Source organism: Neoarius graeffei, chromosome 9 (assembly GCF_027579695.1).
Source record: "Neoarius graeffei isolate fNeoGra1 chromosome 9, fNeoGra1.pri, whole genome shotgun sequence".
Taxonomy (NCBI): domain Eukaryota; kingdom Metazoa; phylum Chordata; class Actinopteri; order Siluriformes; family Ariidae; genus Neoarius; species Neoarius graeffei.
This window is the reverse complement of record NC_083577.1, coordinates 94,269,847-94,294,883: the sequence shown is the minus strand read 5'-3', so window position 1 is coordinate 94,294,883 and position 25,037 is coordinate 94,269,847. Positions and strand designations below refer to the sequence as shown.

The 25,037-nt window shown below is 41.1% G+C and overlaps 1 protein-coding gene across 6 annotated transcripts in view; it reads right to left on the bottom strand.

The window, feature by feature from the left end:
* Positions 1–1,581: 1,581 nt before the first annotated feature.
* Positions 1,582–25,037, bottom strand: part of LOC132892100 (histamine N-methyltransferase-like) — an 80,682-nt gene continuing 57,226 nt past the window's right edge. For all 6 annotated transcript variants that reach the window (XM_060930496.1, XM_060930498.1, XM_060930497.1 and 3 more), the window contains one exon: positions 1,582–2,224. In XM_060930496.1, coding sequence (XP_060786479.1) covers positions 1,869–2,224 — 356 coding nt within the window. In that variant the 3' untranslated portion in view covers positions 1,582–1,868. The remainder of the gene's footprint in view (positions 2,225–25,037) is intronic.

Below are 25,037 nucleotides of genomic sequence, written 5' to 3'. Positions count from 1 at the left end.
CCTACTACACTTCACAGAATTTTGGTCCTGCAGAAACGTTTTGTTAGGATGGCAACCCGATCTGAGTCATATGCCTCATCTGTACCTCTTTTTCAGAAACTTCAGATACTATTATTTATGATATCAATATCTCTCAAATGTGTTTTTATTTATAAGGTATATTTAAGTCATGAAAAATTTCCAGAGCACTTTAAGACTTAATTTAATTCACAGATTTATTTTTATTCAACTCGACAATCTTTTGATCTTCATCCTCCAAGATTTCTTACGTGCAAAGGACAATTTACTATTAAATTTAGGGGTTCCAAATTATGGAATAGTTTTTCCCATTTGGCAAAGAACTGCCTCTCTATAAAATGTTTCAAAAGATGTTTAAAAGCCCATTTAACTGCTGTTTTGAAATTCTAATTCATACATAACGCATTTTTATTTCATTGTTCATATTTTTATTTTTAGCTATTTTTGTTTGTCATTATAACTTCTTGTTGATGCTATACATTTTATTATTAGTTTATTTTATGTAGTTATATTCTTTGTATGTTAATTTTCTATTCTTTATAATTATGAAATTTTAACTATAGGTGGAGGCTTTTAAATAAGCCCATTTGGGTTTTTTGCCTCTCCCTGCACTTTATATTATTGTTTATTTTTTATGTAACTTTAATTGTGCAAAAATTAAAGAACTGAAACTGAAGTGATTTAGGGTGCTGTGTCATCTGCTGGTGTTGGTCCACTGTGTTTTATAAAGTCCAAAATTAATGCAGCTGTCTACCAAGAGATTTTAGAGCACTTCATACTTCCATCTGCTGACAAGCTTTATGATGTCGATTTCCTTTTCCAGAAGGACTTAGCACCTGCCCACAGTGGCAAAACTTCGACCAAATGGATTGCTGACCATGATATTACTGTGCCTGACTGGCCAGCCAACTCGCCTGACCTGAACCCCATAGAGAATCTATGGGACATTGTCAAGAGGAAGATGAGAAATACCCGACCCAAAAATACAGATGAGTTGAAGGCCGCTATCAAAGCAACCTGGGCTTCAGTAACATCTTAGCAGTGCCACAGGCAGGTTGCCTCCATGCGACGCTCCATCAATGCAGTAATTTGTGGCAAAGGAGCCCCAACCTAGTACTGAGTGTATAAATGAACACACTTTTCAGAAGTTCGACATTTGCGTTATAAATCATCAAATTAATCAAAATTAAAACAAAAAAGGCTTGAAATATTTAACTTTGTGTAATACACAAGTTGTTTTAATTAAATTACAAAAAATGTTCACAATATTCGAATAATTTGAGATGCACTAGTACACATTAAAGTGACTTCAAAATCTATTAATATATCCATAGTAAATTGTGTATATTTGATAAAGTTCTTGTAAACCCATCAAATATGTAAAGTAATTCCTACAAATATTGAGCCTTTGAAAAGGCATTCAGCTAAAACTAACAGCTCATTTGCTATGTGGCTGAATCATTGATAACTCCAGATATTTTGATTAAATCTTTCATTTTTTGATAGTCTGTAAATATCATTGACCATGACCAAAAAAAAAAAAAAAACACCGAAACACACAACTGTTTATAACTGATGGCACAATTTTTTCCCCAATTTAATTGGATTAGTTGATTTTTTTGCCAAATACAGTCACAGTCCTAATTTATAAACCATAATTTACAGTCCAACCAGTTTAAGAAGGATTGCTTTTCATATTCTATGTTGCAATTAAAGCAAATACAATATTTGTATTAACAATTTACAGACATCAGACAGCTAGTGACAGATTTGCCTAAGGTGCTAAAGTTAAAATCTAAAAAAAATTAATTCATGAAATGTTTTTCTTAGTGTGTCTTTATGATTTGGTACTATGGGGTGAGCACTAAGGCCTCGAGATTGTTGTTGAATATAATCCTCCCATCCACCTCTCGGCTGCAGTCGGGGTGTTTGAGGAGCTCCAGCACTCCGGCCTTCAGCTCTGGGGAAGCGGTCTTACTGAACTCCATCACCTCGGTCAGGAAATCCAGCAGCAGCTCTCCTTTCTCATCTCCAGCTGTGAAACACTCTGTGATGTCCAGCTGAGATGGGAGTGTGTGGCTCTGGTAGGGGATTCCTTTAGCATCCAAGAAGTTCCTGATGTCTCCGGTTGTGATGCACTGACTGATGTCACTCTTGCACAGCTGAGCTTGATAGGTTCTCCATAACCTGCCCCAGCCACTCTGTCCTGCAGGGGGCACAGTGAGTTAGTAAAGATTAAGGTAATTTATACATTCCATTACCATTTTATAAAATGCACTCTTGCTGACTCGCCCTCCTCATTTCATCTTGAGTAGATCACGGTTGCAAATGTAAGGGGCATCATTTTAAATCACTGGCTCTTTGCTGTTTTTACTTGGAGGAAAAAAAAAAGATGACTGCCCCTTTAGCTTTTTTTTTTTGAGTGACTCGTTGCATAGCCCGACGTGAAAAGGTGGAGCTCCGACACAAAATGTGTAAAAGACTGGCAGGTCTGAAGTGCACATTTATGTTCCACAGCTGAAACACACTACAAGAAGTCATGAAAGGAAAGTCAGTCAGTCAATGAGGGCTATTTTGAAAAACGGACATTTCACAGCTTAAGACCCTTGATTTCTTCACTACCACACCCAATTGATCTGTTGCTTATTAGACAATTACCATTTAGCTAATTCGATAGAAAGGCACACAGGGGCAGAACATGCATGGGTAGACCTGCAAGACTGCAGCTGTGAACCACTGCAAAGTCAGGGGAAAAATATCTTTTTAAATGAACATACAAGGTTATTGATTTTTACTTTAAGTCCCAAATGTCATAAGCACAAACAGTTACACTTGTGATAAATTTCCATTAAAGATGTATTTTCCAAGATGTCATCAACTGCACCTTAATGCACACATCATTAAATCACATAAGCATCAATAAATTATTTTATTAAATCCTTTTTTTCATTAAATATTATTTTACTGAAAAATTGAAAGGCACAAGTCCAGTGATGCATCTAAATTATAGCAAATTCACATTAATCACAAACCACACAAAACAGACAATGGGGTAGGTTAAAAAAAATTGTTTACAAAAATATACAGTACCAGACAAAAGTTTGGACACTCATAGCATCATCATCACCACTCATAATGGTGGTCATGCTCTTGATCTGATACTAGCACTCAGATATAAATCACACTTCCACAGTCTGAAGTTACCTCAGATCATCTCATTCGAAATGTCTTAGGAATAACATATGCACCTTGCCATACTACTGTGTCAAACGTAGTCACGTTAACTACTGCACAAAGTTTTATTAATAATCTCCCGGAGTTATCAACTTTGATTGGCTCACCATCAGACCCCACAGAATTTGATCAGGCAACTGAATGCTTAGAATCAAATGTTTCACTATACTTTAGATAACGTAGCTCCACTTAAAAGATTAATGTTTGGGGGGGGCCTGGTATAACGATTACACATGCACTTTAAAACAGACCACCCAAAAATTAGAACATAAATGGCATCAAATGAGGATGGGTTCCTTTCTGAGTCGGGTTCCTTTCAAGGGTTTTTCCTCATGTCATCTCAGCGTTTTTGATTGTCGCCATCGCCTCAGTCTTGCTCATACAGATAAATTTATATGTTCAAAATTTACATACTTCTGTCAAGTGGCCAAAAATGTATATTGTTAAAAGCGCTACACAAACAGAATTCACACACACATTCTCTCCCTCTCTTACTGAAGAGCTCCTGTAGCACAGTCTGCTGAAAAATTTAATGCCAACACCTTTCTGTTTTAACCAGCATTAACTTTTTCAGCATTTTGTACTACAGTAGCTCCTCTGTGGGATTGACCCATATAAGCTAGCCTTTGTGCCCCATGTGAATCAAGGAGGCTTCGACACCCATGACCCTGTCGCCAGTTCAAGTCAAGTTTATTTGTATAGCGCTTTTAACAATAAACATTGTCTCAAAGCAGCTTTACAGAATTTGAACGACTTTAAACATGAGCTAATTTTATCCCTAATCTATCTCCAATGAGCAAGCCTGTGGCAATGGTGGCAAGGAAAAACTCCCTCAGACGACATGAGGAAGAAACCTCGAGAGGAACCAGACTCAAAAGGGAACCCATCCTCATTTGGGCAACAACAGACAGCATAACTATAACAGTTTTAACATGAAGTCAGTTTCATTGATGTTATAACTCTTCATTGATGGAAACTTGAGTGCAAAACTGTTCATGACAACTGCAGTCCTAAAAAGTTAGCAAGTCAACTGTAGTTCTCAGCCATAAAAGCATTATTGTAAGTGTCCAGAGCGTCCTCCAAGTGTGACTTTCAACTGTCCACATGAGGCCGTCCTCCACAGGAGCGATGTGATGAGCCTCCAACCAGACACAGGGCACCAGGATGGATCAGGCAGGTCCGAGGAGCAGAAGAGGTCAGCACCTCGATCCCAAGACCGACATGTAACTCAAAAGGGACAGATTTTTTTTTTGGGGGGGGGGGGGGGGGGGGGCACAGGTTGTTAGGTATACCCAATGTCACCTGAATAAGTAGGAACAGTATACATATTGCACTAAATTTAATTTAGCATAGCTGAAAGGGGAGAGCCAGAAGGTAACACAGGCATGAGGGAGCCCCGGGACATAAAGCAGCCAGCCACTACACCGTCAACAAACTCAAGTGAGCAAGCGAGTGGGGCACTGACAGCATCCATACATCCCAGCTTACCAAAACGCTATGTCTGACGACCCTCCAGATCTACTCCTTTACCTCATAAACCAGTTCACCGGTTGTTCTTCCTTGGACCACTTTTGGTACAAACCACTGCATACTGGGAACACCCCACAATATGTGCCATTTTGGAGATGCTCAGACCCAGTCGTCTAGCCATCACAATTTGGCCCTTGTCAAAAGTTGCTCAGATCCTTATGCTTGCCCATTCTTCCTGCTTCTAAACACATCAACTTCAAGAACTGACTGTTCTCTCACTGCCTAATATATCCCACCCCTTGACAAGTGCCACTGTAATGAGATAATCAAATGTTTTTCACTTCACCAGTCAGTGATCATAATGTTATGGCTGATTGGTGTATACAATTTTGTATTTTTTTTTTTTAAACAGAGACAGTGCACAATAAAACATTAACCTTGTATAAAACAAGAAGAGATGCATTTTACCAGGTTTTAGCAAGTTGCTATTTTCCACCTGTATGTATATACAGTGTCTTGTAAAAGTATTTTCCCCCTTTGTGTTTGCCTTGTTTTGTCAGATTACAAGATTTTTGGGGGGTTAGCACCATTTGATTTACACAACATGCCTACAACTTTAAAGGTGAAAATAGTTGTTTTTTTATTATTTTTTTTTATTGTGACACAAATGATAAGATTTAAAAACAAACAAAAAATCTGGAGTGTGCATAGGTATTCACCCCCCCCAAATCAGTACTTTGTAGAGCCACCTTTTGCTGCAATTATAGCTCCAAGTCTCTTGATGTATGTCTGCATTAGCTTAGCACATCTAGCCACTGGGATTTTTGCCCATTCCTCAAGGCAAAACTGCTCCAACTCCTTCAAGTTAGATGGGTTGCGTTGGTGTGCAGCAGTCTTCAAGTTCTGCCACAGATTCTCAATTGGATTGAGGTCCGGGCTTTGATTAGGCCATTCAAAGACATTTAAAAGGTTTCCCTTTAAACCACTCCAGTATAGCTTTAGCAGTGTGTTTAGGGTCATTGTCCTGCTGGAACGCGAATCTTCATCCCAGTCTCAAACTTATGGCTGACTCAAACAGGTTTTCCTCCAGAATTGCCCTGTATTTAGTTCCATCCATCTTTCCTTCAGTCCTGACCAGCTTTCCTGTCCCTGCAGATGAAAAACATCCCCACAGCATGATGCTGCCACCACCACACTTCACTGCAGGAATGGTATTCTCAGGGTGATGGGTTTATGCCACACATGGCATTTCCCATGATGGCCAAAAAGATCAATTTTAGTCTCATTTGACCAGAGAATCTTCTTCCATGTATTCGGGGAGTCTGCCACATACTGTTGGGCAAACTCCAAACATGTTTTCTTCAGCAATTACTTTTTTTCTGACCATTCTTCCATAAAGCCCTGCTCTGTGGAGTGTATGGCTTAAAGTGGTCCTATGGACAGATACTCCCATCTCTGCTGTTGATCTTTAGAGCTCCTTCGGTGTCTTTGCTGCATCTCTAATTAATGCCCTCCTTGCCTGGTCTGACAGTTTTGGTGGGCGGGGCCTTCTCATCAGGTTTGTAGTGGTGCCATATTCTTTCCATTTTGCTATAATGGATTTAATGATGCTCTGTGGGATATTCAAAGTTTGGGATATTCATCATCACCCAACCCTGATCTATACTTCTCCACAACTGTATCTCTGACCTGTTTGGAGGCTCCTTGGTTTTCATGTTGCTTGCTTAGTAGTGTTGCAGAGTCAAGGTCCTTCCAGAACAGGTCGATTTATACCAGACATCATGTAACAAATCATGTGACACTTTGATTGCACACAGGTGGATCTTAAATCAACTAATTATGTGACTTATGAATTTAATTGGTTGGACCAACTCTTATTTAGGGGTTTCATATGAAAAAAGGGGGTGAAGACCTATGCATACTCCAGATTTCTATTTTTTCATCTTATTGTTTGTCACAATAAAACAACAACTTGCACCTTTAAAATTGTAGGCATGTTGTGTAAATCAAAATGGTGCTAACCTTCCAAAAATCCATTTTAATTCCAGCTTGGAATCTAACAAAACAAGACAAACACAAAGGGGGATGAATACTTTTGCAATAATTTTATACAGTGTCTTGCAACACACACACACACACACACACACACACACCAGAGGTGGACAGTAAGTACATTTACATGAGTACTGTACTTAAGTACATTTTTTGAGTATCTGTACTTTACTTGAGTTTTTTTTAAACTTATGACTAACTAACTTCACTACATTTGAAGGGCAAATATTGTACTTTTCACTCCACTACATTTCTATTAAGGTCCTCGTTACTAAGAAGCAGCTTTGAAAGTGAATGTTTTTTTTCTTTTCTAAAACATGATTGGTTTTTTCACAGGTGACACAGAGACAGCTTAAAACTGAGGAACGTGTAAAGGACTTTAGACACTGGATCTTTATTAACTTCCTTCTACTTAACTCTGACCAGACGGAAGTAGGTTTTCTGATTACACAGTAACTCTGTATGGCCTTTGTTTCTTCACATGCAGCAGTAAAACACCTTATGGAGTTTCTTTTGAAACTCATATCGATAATATTACCCAGATAGCTTTATCTGATCTCAGAAATATTGCTAAGATTCTTATCCAGCACTCGGCCTATCAGCACTGGTGCCCCCCAAGGGTGTGTGCTCTCCCCACTGCTCTTCTCCCTTTATACCAACGACTGCACCTCAAGAGACCCGTCTGTTAAAACTCCTGAAATTTGCGGACGATACAACGGTCATCGGCCTCATCCGAGATGGTGACGAGTCTGCATACAGACAGGAGGTTGAACAGCTGGTCTGGTGGTGCGGTCAGAACAATCTGGAACTGAACACGCTCAAAACTGTGGAGATGACAGTGGACTTTAGGAGGAGCCCCTCCACTTTGCTGCCCATCACCAACAACACTGTGACTGCTGTTGAAAGCTTCAGGTTTCTGGGTTCCACAATCTCTCGGGACTTGAAGTGGGAGACCAACACAGTCACTATTATCAAAAAGGCTCAGCAGAGGTTGTACTTTCTGCGCCAGCTCAGGAAGCTCAACCTGCCTAAGAAGCTGCTGACACAATTCTACACTGCCATCATTCAGTCTGTTCTTTGCTCTTCCATTAATGTTTGGATCGGTCACCAAACAGGAGAACAGACTGCAACGGACAATAAGGTCTGCAGAGAAAATTATTGGTGTCAACCTGCCCTCCATCCAAGACCTACAGTGGGGCAAAAAAGTATTCAGTCAGTCACCAATTGTGCAAGTTCTCCCACTTAAAAAGATGAGAGGGGCCTGTAATTTTCATCATATGTATACCTCAACTATGAGAGACAAAATGAGAAAAAAAATCCAGAAAATCACATTGTCCGATTTTTAAAGAATTTATTTGCAAATTATGGTGGAAAATAAGTATTTGGTCAATAACAAAAGTTCATCTCAATACTTTGTTATATACCCTTTGTTGGCAATGACAGAGGTCAAACATTTTCTGTAAGTCTTCACAAGGTTTTCACACACTGTTGCTGGTATTTTGGCCCATTCCTCCATGCAGATCTCCTCTACAGCAGTGATGTTTTGGGGCTGTCGCTGGGCAACACGGACTTTCAACTCCCTCCAAAGATTTTCTATGGCATTGAGATCTGGAGACTGGCTAGGCCACTCCAGGACCTTGAAATCCTTCTTATGAAGCCACTCCTTCGTTGCCCGGGTGGTGTGTTTGGGATCATTGTCATGCTGAAAGACCCAGCCATGTTTCATCTTCAATGCCCTTGCTGATGGAAGGAAGTTTTCACTCAAAATCTCATGATACATGGCCCCATTCATTCTTTCCTTTACACGGATCAGTCGTCCTGGTCCCTTTGCAGAAAAACAGCCCCAAAGCATGATGTTTCCACCCCCATGCTTCACAGTAGGTATGGTGTTCTTTGGCTGCAACTCAGCATTCTTTCTCCTCCAAACACAAGTTGAGTTTTTACCAAAAAGTTCTATTTTGGTTTCATCTGACCATATGACATTCTCCCAATCCTCTTCTGGATCATCCAAATGCTCTCTAGCAAACTTCAGATGGGCCTGGACATGTACTGGCTTAAGCAGGGGGACACGTCTGGCACTGCAGGATTGGAGTCCCTGGAGGCGTAGTGTGTTACTGATGGTAGCCTTTGTTACTTTGGTCCCAGCTCTCTGCAGGTCATTCACTAGGTCCCCCCATGTGGTTCTGGGATTTTTGCTCACCGTTCTTGTGATCATTTTGACCCCACGGGGTGAGATCTTGCATGGAGCCCCAGATCGAGGGAGATTATCAGTGGTCTTGTATGTCTTCCATTTTCTAATAATTGCTCCCACAGTTGATTTCTGCACACCAAGCTGCTTACCTATTGCAGATTCAGTCTTCCCAGCCTGGTGCAGGTCTACAATTTTGTTTCTGGTGTCCTTTGACAGCTCTTTGGTCTTGGCCATAGTGGAGTTTGGAGTGTGACTGTTTGAGGTTGTGAACAGGTGTTTTTTATACTGATAACGAGTTCAAACAGGTGCCATTAATACAGGTAACAAGTGGAGGACAGAGGAGCCTCTTAAAGAAGTTGTTACAGGTCTGTGAGAGCCAGAAATCTTGCTTGTTTGTAGGTGACCAAATACTTATTTTACCGAGGAATTTACCAATTAATTCATTAAAAATCCTACAATGTGATTTCCTGGATTCTTTCCCCCCATTCTGTCTCTCATAGTTGAAGTGTACCTATGATGAAAATTACAGGCCTCTCATCTTTTTAAGTGGGAGAACTTGCACAATTGGTGGCTGACTAAATACTTTTTTGCCCCACTGTTTCCTGACTCTGGACAGGTATAAGGGCAGGTAACATCTCTGCGGACCCATCACACCCTGGTCACAATCTGTTTAATCCTCTCCCCTCAGGGAGGCGATATAGATCATCTCATTCTCATTATCTCTAGCCGCTTTATCCTGTTCTACAGGGTCGCAGGCAAGCTGGAGCCTATCCCAGCTGACTACGGGCGAAAGGCGGGGTACACCCTGGACAAGTCGCCAGGTCATCACAGGGCTGACAGACACAGACAACCATTCACACTCACATTCACACCTACGGTCAATTTAGAGTCACCAATTAACCTAACCTGCATGTCTTTGGACTGTGGGGGAAACCGGAGCACCCGGAGGAAACCCACGCGGACATGGGGAGAACATGCAAACTCCACACAGAAAGGCCCTCGCCGGCCACGAGGCTCGAACCCAGAACCTTCTTGCTGTGAGGTGACAGCGCTAACCACTACACCACCGTGCCGCCCGCGATATAGATCACTGTATGCAAAAACAACCAGACACAAGAATAGTTTTTTCCCGTCAGGCTGTCTCTGTGATGAACAGCTAAAATCCAGATTCATATATCAGTAATATCACTTGTAAAATATCTGCACACTCATACCGTAATTCTGTGCACACTGTATACTTTATATTTATCTATTCCATACTTGACTTACCTGGATTACTTTGCACTATGCAGCCATTTTTTTCTTTGTTTGTTTGTTGTGTATACGCTTTTTATCGGTTTTATACTATGAGAGCTAAGTGAAACCGGAGTCAAATTCCTCGTCTGTGTCCACATACCTGGCAATAAAAGTGATTCTGATAAGAAATAATGTCCCTACATGATGCAGAAAAACTAGTTCATGCTTTTGTTACCTCTAGATTGGATTATTGTAATGCCTTACAGTGTGGATGTTCCAATAAGTGCATAAACAAGCTCTAGTTAGTTCAAAATGTAGTAGCAAGAGAAGATATGACCACATGGCTCCTATCGTAACCACACTGCATTGGCTCCCAATCAAATTTTGCATTGATTGTAAAATACTACTGTTGACCTTTAAAGCACTGAATGGTCTTGCCCCACAGTACCTGAGCAAACTTCTGGTCCTTTATGTCCTGCCACACCTACTTGGATCAAAACGTGCAGGCTATCTGTTGGTACATCATATAGTAAAGGCTACATCAGGGAGCAGAACCTTTTCTTACAAAGTTCCATGGTTATGGAACAGCCTTCCAAGTAGCATCTGGGACTCAGACAGACACAGTCTCAGTGTTAAAGTCTAGGCTGAAAACATATCTTTTTAGTCAAGCCTTTTGTTAATAGTTTTTTTTTGTTTTGTTAGGTAAAGGGGAACATCTGGAGGGTCCTCAGGCATAGTGTTTTGGTAAACTGGGATGTATGGATGCTACTGGCCCCCCACTCACACATTCACTTGGGTTTCTTGATGGTGGAGTGGCTGCTGCTTTATGTCCCAGGGCACCCTCATGCCTGTCTTAAGGCCCGGTCACACAGCGCTTTACGGCTTTATCACGGCCAAAACCCGTCAAAAAGTGCTCTCCCGTGAAGCAGACGATATTGTTCGTGTTGATGTCGAAGTTAAGACGTGTTACAGTCGATATACAGACGTGACAGGACGCAGGGGAAAATCGGAACGGCGTCGGACGCGGCAAAAAGTTTTGGACTGCTCAAAACTTTAGACCGCGGACAACCACGGCCGGCACACGTGGTAAAGACATGCAACACAGGTGAAAAACACGTGATAATCAGTGTCCCGGCCGTTATTAAAACTTGGGGAGATGTGGTAAGACGCGAAAGTTTGGCGGTCTATCACGGGCAGAGCACGGTCATCGGACGGGTGTTACGCGTTGGTATCACGGGATATAGCGTGTGTTTAGCGGCTTATCACTGAGAAATGGATTTTTCCGCGTACATAGCACTGTCTAAGCCCGTTAAACGACGTCTCAAACAAGTTCTAAATTCGATTGATCACTGTCTAATCACTTCTGCATCACTTCTGATTTGCGGCATGTAAATACCGTAATTTTCTGAGACCTCGGCACTTGCAGTCTAGATGTCAAGGGGTGAACATGAACTCTCAATGCTGTGATGTCCTCATCTTAATGCTCCAGCACCAACAGAACCAACTGATACAGGCTCAACATATGCGCAGCAAGCCGCTCTTCCAACGACGCTGAGCCGCGGTTACCCGTGATTTGGCAGTGCTATGGCAGTGAAACAGCCGCCGACGGCCATACCCCGTACAAAGCACGGCAAAGCCAAAATTGACCAAAAATTACCACTTACGACCACGTCCACCAGATTTTTGTATCTTTTTGTACGTGATATAGACGCGGAGTGCTGTGTGACCGGGCCTTTACCTTCTGGCTCTCCCTTTTAGTTATACTCTCATAGTTAGTCTTGCCAGAGTCTCTGCTTGCACTCAACACACAATGTATACTGTTCTTAACCATTAGGTGACACTGGGCATACCTCACAACCTGTCCTCCCAGTCTCTTCCTCTGTCTGTCTCTCTGTCAAGTTACATGTTGATCCTAAAACACCAGTGGTGCTGACTACTTCTGGTCTTCAGACCTGCCTGATGCATTCTGATGCTTTATGTCTGGCTGGAGTCTCATCACATTGCTCCTGTGGAGGACAGCCCCATATGGACTCAACTCAACTTTATTTATATAGCACTTTAAAACAACCATAGTTGAAAACAAGGTGCTGTACATAAAGACATAAAACAATTAAAAGCAATGAAATAAATAAAACAGACAGTCGAACAGTTGTTTCATTGTTTTTAAAAGCAATTAGAAACAAAACAATAAATAAAAGCAAACCATAAAACACTAAAACAAGAGCAGAGTCTCATGCGGAGTTAAAAGCCAAGGAGTAAAAATGGGTTTTAAGACTAGTTTTAAAAATGGACAGTGAGGAAGCTTGCCTAATGTGCAATGGTAGCTCGCTCCATAATTTTGGAGCAGCAGTGGAGAAAGCTCTGTCCCCTCTGAGCTTCCATTTGGACCTCAGTACCTCCAGGAGCAGCAAGTCTGCTGACCTGAGGCACCGAGCAGGAGCATAGGGTTGAAGGAGCTCAGAGAGGTAAGGGGGGGCGAGGCCATTTAAAGACTTAAAAACAAATAAAATAATCTTAAAATGGACTCTAAAGTGCACAAGCAGCCAGTGGAGGGAGGCTAGGATGGGAGTTATGTGCTCCCTCTTACGTGCTCCAGTTAGGAGGCGAGCGGCTGTATTTTGCACCAGCTGGAGACGTGCGAGGGAGGACTGGCTAACTCCAAAATAAAGTGCATTACAGTAATCCAGCAGAGATGTTATGAAGGCGTGGATTACTGTCTCAAAGTGCATTTGTGCAAGGAAAGGCTTCACCTTTGCCAGCTGCCTAATTTGAAAGAAGCTAGACTTCACTACGGAACTAATTTGCCGATCCAATTTAAAATCACTGTCCATCTTAAAACCCAAGTTTGTGACTGTTGGCTTTACATAGTCTACCAAAGGGCCCAAATCAACGGGCAAGGGTTCACAAGAGTCAAAAGTCATACCTGGAAGATGACTCTGGACACTTACAGTTTTGCTATGATGGCTGAGGACTGCAGTTGTCATGAACAGTTTTGCACTCAAGTTTCCTTCAATTAACAGCTGATGACTTCAACAAAAGGCACTTCATGCTAAAACTACAATGAATTTCCTGGTTACACAGTTGTACATTGTGACTATATGGGACACATTTTTTAGTATCTGTACTTTACTTGAGTATTTTTTTTTTTTTAAACTTATGACCAACTTCACTACATTTGAAGGGCAAATATTGTACTTTTCACTCCACTACATTTCTATCAAGGTCCTCATTACTATGAAGCAGCTTTGAAATTGAATGTTTTTTTTCTTTTCTAAAACATGATTGTTTTTTTCACAGGTGACACGGAGACAGCCTATCAGTAATCACTAGGGTCACGTCACATCCATAGACTGTATAAAATCAAGTTCAATGATTTCTCAGCATCATTAATTGAACATGATGGTAGAATGGAAGGAAGCAGTTCTTCTGGAGAATGCACACACCCAGGGCCATACCTAGAAACCATGTTTCAGTTTTCTGAAAGGATTAAAGATTCATTTCGTTTTAAATGTTTGTTTTGTTTGCCTAAAATGAGCCACATCACGGCCTACAAAAACTCACCATCCAACCCACTGAAGCATATTGAGGTATGTAAATGTTTTATTCCAAGAGAAAGCTTGCAACGAAGTTCTGTGCTTTTAGAGCTATGGAATCAATTTTGTGCCAAAATGTTCATACAATACTTTTGAAATATCAAACAAAAATGACAAATCAAAATACAAGAAAAGAAAAAAAAAATTTTTTTTAGACTGGCAAACAAATTATTCATGTAATCGTGCAAAATATCAGTCTATTACTCTTCAGAAACCTTTTATTTTTGTTCCGCGTCTTTCTCAGTTTTGTTTGACGTAATTTATTTTGGTTGCGATTCCAGCTTTCTTGTTTGCGCTCCCTGACTTTTTGCTTGCAGTTTTGGCACAAACTTCACGTGTGGGTGGGCTGTCCAGGAATGCATTCCCATTGGGTAACTTGTGTTTGACTGACAGCTACGCTCAGCCATTCCCTACTCGGATTCTGGCGGACTGTTTGACAAGTGACCGATCCATTGACGGTAAACAAGGATCGAGTGGACTTCAGTGGTGACTATGATATTGAATTTACACTTTGTTGAATTAATTCAATATCATAGTCGCCACTGAAGTCCACTCGATCCTTGTTTACCGTCAATGGATCGGTCACTCGTCAAACAGTCCGCCAGAATCCGAGTAGGGAATGGCTGAGCGTAGCTGTCAGTCAAACACAAGTTACCCAATGGGAATGCATTCCTGGACAGCCCACCCACACATGAAGTTTGTGCCAAAACTGCAAGCAAAAAGTCAGGCAGTGCAAACAAGAAAGCTGGAATCGCAACCAAAATAAATTACGTCAAACAAAACTGAGAAAGACGCGGAACAAAAATAAAAGGTTTCTGAAGAATAACAGACTGATATTTTGCACGATTACACAAATAATTTGTTTGCCAGTCTAAAAAAAAAATTGACTTGTTTTTCTTTTTTTTGTATTTTGATTTGTCGTTCTTGTTTGATATTTCAAAAGTATTGTATGAACATTTTGGCACAAAATTGATTCCATATAGAACTAGCGATAATGTTGCAATAACTATGCAGTCTGGTTAGTCAAAGGACTTTCTATGGATTTGCTCGCCAAGTTGCCATAGCCTTGTCCATGGCTAACATTTATGCATAGCTAGTTAACTTGGACACTGTTACTATGTAAAAACAGAGTTAGGCTAACATGAATAACATTAACTTATCTGAAGTCCTTTCAGAAATATGTTTTAGCATAATCTTGCCAAATAAACAATGTAGAAATCTTTCTTTTCTAGGAGCCTTAACTACCAAATATGATTTTGAGTTTGAAAAGAGTTTGCTAGCACATCAGGTGGAGTTTCACTGACTAGCTAGCTTAACATTAAACCACCATGATGGCACAGCATGTGTTCATTTTGTGAATTCACATTTCTGTCTTTGCTCGGCATTAGGTTTTGTAAGAATTGTGGCAATAATACAACGATGCATTGACAGAAAACGTACTTTTAATACTTAAGTATTTTTAAAAGCAAGTAGTTCAGTACTTTAACTTAAGTAAAAATTTGACTGTACAACTTTCACTTGTATCGGAGTAACATTTGACCAGTGGGATCTGTACTTTGACTTAAGAAATAAAAGTTAGGTACTTTGTCTACCTCTGACACACACACACACCTGAATTAGAATATCGTGAAAAAGTTCAAATATTTTCCATCAGTTATTTAAGAAAGTGAAAATTTCATAGATTCTAGACTCATTACACAAAATAAAATGTTTTAGCCATTTTTCTATTTTAAATTTTGATAATTATGGCCTACAGCAGAAAAAAAACCGTCAATATTAGAGAATATTTCATTTTGAGTTTGAGTAAAACACTATAAATCATGTGTGTCTCTTGGTCCATTTCAGTACAGACAACCACAAAATAGGGAAGACTGCTAACTTGACAGTTGTCAAGTCAAGTCTGTTTGTATAGCGCTTTTAACAATAGACATTGTCCCAAAGCGGCTTTACAGAATCTGAATGACCCAAGACATGAGCCAATTTTATCCCTAATCTATCCCCAATGAGCAAGCCCATGGCGATGGTGGCAAGGAAAAACTCCCCCAGACGACACGAGGAAGAAACCTTGAGAGGAACCAGACCCACAAGGGAACCAATCCTCACCTGGACAACAACAAACAACATGACTATAACATTAACAGTTTTAACATGAAGTCAGTTTCGTTGATGTTATAACTCTTCATTGATGGAAACTTGAGTGCAAAACTGTTCATGACAACCACAGTCCCAAAGTTAGCAAGCCAACTGTAGTCCTCAGCCACAAAAGCATTACTGTAAGTGTCCAGAGCGTCTTCCAAGTGTGACTTTCAACTGTCCATATGGGGCCGTCCTCCACAGGAGCGATGTGATGAGACTCCAACCAGACATAGGGCATCAGGATGGATCAGACAGGTCCGAGGAGCAGAAGAGGTTCAGCACCTCGTTTCCAGGATTGACATGTAACTCAGAGGGACAGATGGGGGGGAAGAAGAGAAAACACAGGTTGTTAGGTATGTCCAATGTCACCTGAATAAGTAGGAACAGTATACATTTTGTGCCGAGTACAAGCAGGGACTCCGGCAAAACTAACTAAGAATAGAATAGAATACCTTTACTGTCACTATACCCATGTACAATGAGATTAAAAGCAACTCCAACAACAGTGGAAACAGTGTGTAGAAAAGAAAAAAGACAGAATAACTAAAAGGAGAGAGCCAGAAGGTAGCACAGGCATGAGGGAGCCCCGGGACATAAAGCAGCAGCCACTACACCGTCAGCAAACTCGAGTGAGCAAGCGAGTGGGGGACTGACAGCATCCATACATCCCAGTTTACCAAAAAAAAAAACACTGTCTGAGGACCCTCCAGATCTACATCTTTACCTCATACACACCATTAACAAAAGGCTTGACTAAACTGATATGTTTTCAGTCGAGACTTAAATGCTGAGACTGTGTCTGATTCCCGAACACTACTTAGAAAGCTGTTCCATAACTGTGGGGCTTTGTAAGAAAAGGCTCTGCCCCCTGATGTACCCTTCACTATACGAGGTACCAGCAGATAACCTGGACCTTTTGATCCGAGTAGGCATAGTGGGTCATAAAGGACCAGAAGTTCGCTCAGGTACTGTGGTGCGAGACCATTCAGTGCTTTGACGGTCAATAGTAGTACCTGATTGGGAGCCAATGCAGTGTGGATAAGATGTGGTCATATTTTCTAGTAAGGACTCTTGCTGCTGCATTTTGAACTAACTGGAGCATGCTTATGCACTTATTAGAACATCCAGACAGTAAGGCATTACAATAATCCAACCTGGAGGTAACAAAAGCATGAACTAGTTTTTCTGCGTCGTGTAGTGACATTAAATTTCTTATCTTAGCAATATTTCTGAGATGAAAGAAAGATATCCGGGTAATGTTATCAATGTGAGTTTCGAATGAAAGACTGGGGTCAATAATCACCCCGAGGTCTTTTACTGCTGCACGTGAAGAAAGAGAAAGGCAATCCAGAGTTACTGTGTAAGCAGAAAACTTACTTCTAGCTACATGTGGTCCGAGTACAAGTACTTCTGTCTTGTCAGAGTTAAGCAGAAGGAAGTTAATAAGCATCCAGTGTCTAATGTCTTTTACACATTCCTCAATTCTATTAAGCTGGTGTCTCTCATCTGGTTTTGCAGAAACATACAACTATGTGTCATCAGCATAACAGTGGACACGAATACAATGTTTACGAATAATATCACCCAGAGGTAACATATATAATGAAAAAAAAAAAGCAGTGGACCCAAGACAGAACCTTGTGGAACACCAAACTTTACCTCAGTATGTCGAGAAAAATTACCATTTACATCAACATACTGACAGCGATCGGTTAAATAAGAGCTGAGCCAGGAGAGGGCCGTTCCCTTAACTCCCACAACATTTTCTAGTCTATCCAGAAGAATGGAATGATCAATGGTATCAAATGCTGCACTAAGGTCAAGCAACACAAGCAGCAAGACACAGCCCTGATCAGACGCCAACAGTGTTGTTTACTACTTTAACCAGAGCTGTCTCTGTGCTATGATGAGGTCTAAATCCTGACTGATGCGTTTCATGGATGTTATTCCTATGTAAATATGAGCATAACTGCTGTGCCACAGCTTTTTCAAGGATCTTGGAGATAAAGGGGAGGTTTGGTATTGGCCGATAATTGGACAGCTGACAGGGATCAAGGTCAGTTTTTTTTAACCAGGGGTTTGATAACTGCTAGTTTAAAGGATTTGGGTACATAGCCAATCGTAAGAGAAGAATTTATTATTTTTAGAAGTGGTTCAATTACTTCAGGTATTATCTGTTTGAATAGACGTGTAGGTAAGGGATCTAGTACACAAGTTGAGGCTTTTGATGCAGAGATTAATGAAAGTAATTCAATTTCTCTAAGGGGAGTAAAACATTCTAATTGCTGATCTGATACAGTTATATTGTTAACATCAGCGTCACTTACATTGTCTGACCTTAAATTAGTAGTTTGAATTTTTTGTCGGATATTCTCAATTTTGTCATTAAAAAAATTCATGAAGTCGTTGCTACTACATACTGCAGGTGTGCATGTGTCTATAGTGGACTTACTCCTGGTTAATTTTGCTACAGTATTCAATAGGAATCTAGGATTATTTTTGTTATTTTCTATTAGGGAGGAGAGATATGTTGATCTAGCAGCACTAAGAGCTTTTCTATACATCAGGAAGCTCTCCTTCCAAGCTAATTTGAACACTACCAGTTTTGTTTGACGCCATTTACGTTCCAATTTTCGAGTGGTCTGTTTTAAAGTGCGAGTGTCATCATTATACCAGGGTGCTAATTTTTTCTCTCTGATCTTTTTCCTTTTAAGAGAAGCTACATTATCTAAAGTATAGCGGAACATCGACTCTAAGCATTCAGTTGCCTGATCAAGTTCTGCAGGGGCCGACAGTGGCCCAATCAAAAGTTGATAACTCTGGGAGATCATTTATAAAGCTCTGTGCAGTAGTTGACGCGAATGTACATTTAATACAGTAGCGTGGTGAGGTGCATATATTATTACTCAGACATATTTTGAATGTGATGAGATAATGATCTGAGATAATTTCAGACTGTGGAAGTATGACTATATTTTCTATGTTTAACCCGAATGTTAGTATTAGATCGAGTGTGTAACCACCATTATGGGTCAGTCCTATGACATTCTGATTAATCCCTACTGAATCTAGAATGGACACAAACGCTGTTTTCAAAGGGTCTTTTGGGTTATCGAAGTGAATATTAAAATCTCCAACAACTAAAGCTTTGTCTAAGGAAATAACCAGATCGGAGATAAAATCTGCAAATTCAGAAAGAAACTCAGAATATGGCTCCGGGAGCCTGTAAATAATAAGTAACGGAATTAACTGGGTAGACTTTTTTTTTTCGAGGCTACATACATTATAGTAGTATGAAGAACTTCAAATGTATTAAATTTATCACCAGGTTTGTGTGTTACACCTAGGTAATCATTATAAATAACCGTGACGCCACCTCCTCTGCCAGTTAGACGAGGCTGGTGTATATAATTGTATCCAGGAGGACTAGCTTCATTTAATGTTATATATTCATTTGGTTTAATCCATGTTTCTTTTAAACACAATACATTAAACTCCTAATCAGTAATGAGTTCATTAACCATTCGTGCTTTAGAGATCTAATACAACCCCGATTCCAAAAAAGTTGGGACAAAGTACAAATTGTAAATAAAAACGGAATGCAGTAATTTACAAATCTCAAAAACTGATATTGTATTCACAATAGAACATAGACAACATATCAAATGTCGAAAGTGAGACATTTTGAAATTTCATGCCAAATATTGGCTCATTTGAAATTTCATGACAGCAACAGATCTCAAAAAAGTTGGGACAGGGGCAATAAGAGGCTGGAAAAGTTAAAGGTACAAAAAAGGAACAACTGGAGGACCAAATTACAACTCATTAGGTTAATTGGCAATAGATCATTAACATGACTGGGTATAAAAAGAGCATCTTGGAGTGGCAGCGGCTCTCAGAAGTAAAGATGGGAAGAGGATCACCAACCCCCCTAATTCTGCACCAACAAATAGTGGAGCAATATCAGAAAGGAGTTCGACAGTGTAAAATTGCAAAGAGTTTGAACATATCATCATCTACAGTGCATAATATCATCAAAAGATTCAGAGAATCTGGAAGAATCTCTGTGCGTAAGGGTCAAGGCCGGAAAACCATACTGGGTGCCCGTGATCTTCGGGCCCTTAGACGGCACTGCATCACATACAGGCATGCTTCTGTATTGGAAATCACAAAATGGGCTCAGGAATATTTCCAGAGAACATTATCTGTGAACACAATTCACCGTGCCATCCGCTGTTGCCAGCTAAAACTCTATAGTTCAAAGAAGAAGCCGTATCTAAACATGATCCAGAAGCGCAGACGTCTTCTCTGGGCCAAGGCTCATTTAAAATGGACTGTGGCAAAGTGGAAAACTGTTCTGTGGTCAGACGAATCAAAATGTGAAGTTCTTTATGGAAATCAGGGACGCCGTGTCATTCGGACTAAAGAGGAGAAGGACGACCCAAGTTGTTATCAGCGCTCAGTTCAGAAGCCTGCATCTCTGATGGTATGGGGTTGCATTAGTGCGTGTGGCATGGGCAGCTTACACATCTGGAAAGACACCATCAATGCTGAAAGGCATGTCCAGGTTCTAGAGCAACATATGCTCCCATCCAGACGACGTCTCTTTCAGGGAAGACCTTGCATTTTCCAACATGACAATGCCAAACCACATACTGCATCAATTACAGCATCATGGCTGCGTAGAAGAAGGGTCCGGGTACTGAACTGGCCAGCCTGCAGTCCAGATCTTTCACCCATAGAAAACATTTGGCGCATCATAAAACGGAAGATATGACAAAAAAGACCTAAGACAGTTGAGCAACTAGAATCCTACATTAGATAAGAATGGGTTAACATTCCTATCCCTAAACTTGAGCAACTTGTCTCCTCAGTCCCCAGACGTTTACAGACTGTTGTAAAGAGAAAAGGGGATGTCTCACAGTGGGAAACATGGCCTTGTCCCAACTTTTTTGAGATGTGGTGTTGTCATGAAATTTAAAAATCACCTAATTTTTCTCTTTAAATGATACATTTTCTCAGTTTAAACATTTGATATATGTCATCCATGTTCTATTCTGAATAAAATATGGAATTTTGAAACTTCCACATCATTGCATTCCGTTTTTATTTACAATTTGTACTTTGTCCCAACTTTTTTGGAATCGGGGTTGTATTTAATAGCCCCACCTTTAGATCAAAAGGTGCTGGCAGTGGCTGTACAGTCAGTATAATCCAATTTTATATTGATTAGGTTACTGGAACAAACTCTCTGAATATTTCTACGTTTTTATTGAGCTCGGGGAACAGACACAGTCTCAATGTAGTGGACCCTGACTGACGACTCTGTGCAGCTAGCAGGCAGTCAGTTTAGCCTGTTCGTCTGCTCCCTGGCCTTGGCTCTAGATTGTCAGAAATTAACTAGGCCTGTTCTGAGACTATGACCTATGCTGCAAGAAATGAGAGCAGCACCTTCCCAAGTGGGATGGATACCGTCCCACCCTAACAGGCCAGCAGTGCCCTCAAAATTAGCCCAATTACCTATAAAGCCCACACTGTTTTCAGAGCACCACCTGGACAACCAGCAGTTCAGGGACCATAACCTGCTGTAAGCTACATCGCCACACCACATTGGGATGGGGCCAGAGCATACTACAGCATTAGACATCGCCTTTGCTAATTTAAACACCGCTACAAAGTTACTCTTGGTAACCTCCGACTGACGAAGGTGTAGATCATTAGCTCCAGCATGGATAACTATCTTTGAGAACCTATGCTTGCCTAGGACCCTAAGATTACCTGCCATGTCCAGCGCCCTGGCTCCCGGTATACACCTGACTAAAGCTGCTGGTGCCCCCTAAAGGTGGAGCTAATTTCACATGCTGTATGATAGAGTCCCCTATAACCAGAGCTCTTTCAGGTTTCTCAGCGGGTGCATCACTAAGGACAGCAAACCTGTTCGACACGTGATGTGGAGAGGAGTGGCGCTCCTGTGGGCGAGCCTCAGCGGTAACTTTGGCTCTAGGCTTATGCCACCGAGTCGTCACCCATTCGCCCTGCTGTGAGGGCTCCAATGCTGGAGTTGGGGGATTACTAACTCCACCTAGGGCATCCAGACTTTCCCCTACAGAAACTGCACTGTTCTCATTCTCACTGGCCTTCTCTAAAGCCTGGATATGCGCTTCTAGAACTGCAATTTTCTCCATCAGAGAGCTAACTAATCTGCACTTATCACAAATAAAGCCATCACTAGCAATGGAGGAAGAATGACTAATGACTAGGTTGCTCCGCCTACTCAAGCGAGTAGGATGCTTCTTTGCTTTGCTCCTGTTTGATCTTTATTTTACTTTTTCACTTAATTTCCACCATTTCTTCATTTTATTTTTCACCTTTACAAGATAAGTTAGCTTTTAAAACAAAATGCCAGGGGGCAAAAAATCCAGGAGATCCTGTAGAAAATGCACGGAACTAAAACAGAGGATTTCTATCCTGGAATCAAAGATTGACGCCCTGCCAAAGACAGACGAACTAAGAGCAATATCTCACGAAAGGAGTACAGAAACAGTGGCTGAGAATGCAGAGATTGCACCCCGACAGGCCGATGGCATTGCAGATCGAGTGGATGAATTCATCGATCTAACAGGGCAAAATATGAGTACAGAAAACTGGCACATGATGGGTGGCAGGCCCAAAAATAAAAACAGAAGAGTAATTACCTCAACACCAGTTCGTTCTGATACTATGCAATCCATGCTCCACAGCCATGCTATTAGAAATAGAGCCAGGTCTACAAACTACAATAGGATTTACAGTCCTATGGAAAATCCACAGCCCATAAGGCTTCAGAACAAATTTGAGTGCCTCAGGGATGTGGAAGCAGAATTTTCAGGCAGACAAGCACATCATAGAAAGAGATTGCACCACAACTGAAGAGCTGTGGGAAGAGACAAAAAGCAGCTCGTAATACCACCTGATCCCACAACCCTTGTTCTTGGTGATTCCACTGTAAGACATTTAAAAGAACATGGGATGATTATTTGCTGCCTTCCAAATGCATCCATCTCTGACACCAAAGACAGCATTTTGAAACTCGTATCCAAGCATAAAACTATCAAACGTATTGTTGTGCATGTGGAAGCAAATGATGTTTTCAGAGAACAGCTGTTTGTCCAAGATGATTTCAGAAAACTTTTTTCTGACCTTTATAAGACTAGAATACAATCTTTTATCAGTGGCCCACTCCCTGCAAGGGGAAGTTTTGGGTTAGGGTTAGATATCTGAGCTCCGTATCAATGCGCTGCCGAAGCGCGCAGAAGGTGTTACTACGCCTGTCATTATAGTGCGGACTTTCCATAGCATAGAAAATCGCTACGTTTCAATTTGTGTAACTGAACTTGTTTCATATCACTGGTCATATAAACCTATGTCAACAGGAAAAACGCGGAAGAGTTTGGTCGCATCTAACTACAGCCCCAAAAAATACCGTTGGCCATACTGAGCCTAGCTACATTGCTAACAGGAGTGACAGCGCGTCTGACTGTGTCTGACTGACTGGGAGGTCGCGCAAAGCTCGGATAGGTACGGAGCAGCTCGTCTCAATTCAGATAAGAGCATATTTCATTATGGAAGTACGGTGGACTGTTCCTTTAACACCTGGCTTGGAAAAACTTGTTTTTTTATTTGGTATAAACTTCATAGACAATTTTAACCTTTTCTGGAATCGCAGAGAATTCTTCAAGCCAAATAGCACTGAACTCAGCTGGATTGGGACCAAAGTTTTGGCTGATCACTACAGCCTCTCTCTCCAGCATGCATTCTTTTCTCAGCCAACATTGAGCAGAACTGCTGATAAGTGCTCACAGACTGACCCAGTTACAGATATCAACAATACCTCTGCAAAGCCAAAACAACTACCCATGCAAGCACAGCAGAGATGCTTCAACAAGGACACACAGCCATCTGGGGCAGACTGCCAAGAACCATCTGGGGCAGACTGCCAAGGACATCAACAATCACATGGAGAATGTGAGCATGTTGTTAACAATGGGCAGCCACAGATATCTGCATCGCCCATCCAGATTGAGGACTTGACCCAAGACAATCATGCCAAGGCTGCATCATCCATATCTCAACCCCATGCAAGTATCACAGAGACCGTCAGGGAGACAGTCACCACAGAGACAGTCATGGAGACACTCACAAAGACCTCACCAAAGTCCCAATCTCAGTCTCGCTCTTCTGACTTTGTTGTACCATCTCCGTCTCCCCCCTGCATGGATTTCCCTAAAAGTATGCAGAGACTGCTGCCAATGGCTGCACTCTCTTTTTCCAGCCCAAATAATTCGCGACAAGCAGTGTACCCAGTTCATCAAAAATCAACCAACAGACTGAATTGTGTTCGCCCAGGACTTTCAGCTGGCTACCAATCTTTTTCACCATCTAAAAAATACATGACATCTCCAATCCTTCCCCCTCCCAACCTCATGGAACATACAGAGTCTCTTGTATGATGTGCTGTGGGTCCCTGCATTGGGTGTAGTTTTGAAAACAAGCTGAGACCCAGTATGCCTATGCCATTCTCTATTCCTGTGTTGATAAGAAATAGAAAACATAGAGCATATTTAACCCAGGGGATAAACCAGTCTAGTCTCCTTCCTGTTTCAAAACAACATCAGAGTGCCCAAGTGGATATTACTTCTAGACTTTCTGTAAAGCTAGCTCTTCTGAACGTTAGATCACTTTCAAACAAGTCATTTTTAATTAGTGATCTTATTTGCAAACACAATCTTGATTTTTTGCTTCTAACTGAAACATGGCTGGATCAAGCAGAGTGCTACCACCCTTATTGAAGCTGCTCCCCCAAATTTTAATTTCATGAGTGCTACCCGACAGGGGAAAGGTGGAGGGATCGCAAATATATTCAAAGCCTCTTTTCAATGTAAACAATCCTCACTTGGTGATTTTACATCCTTTGAACACTTATGTGCACTTGTTACATGCTCTCCTAACATATTGTTATTAACTATTTACAGACCTCCGAGACATTCAGCCAGAGTTTTTCTGGAAGAGTCTGGTGAACTGTTGTCAGTCATTTGCTTAGAGTTTGACTGTATTATATCTAGGGATTT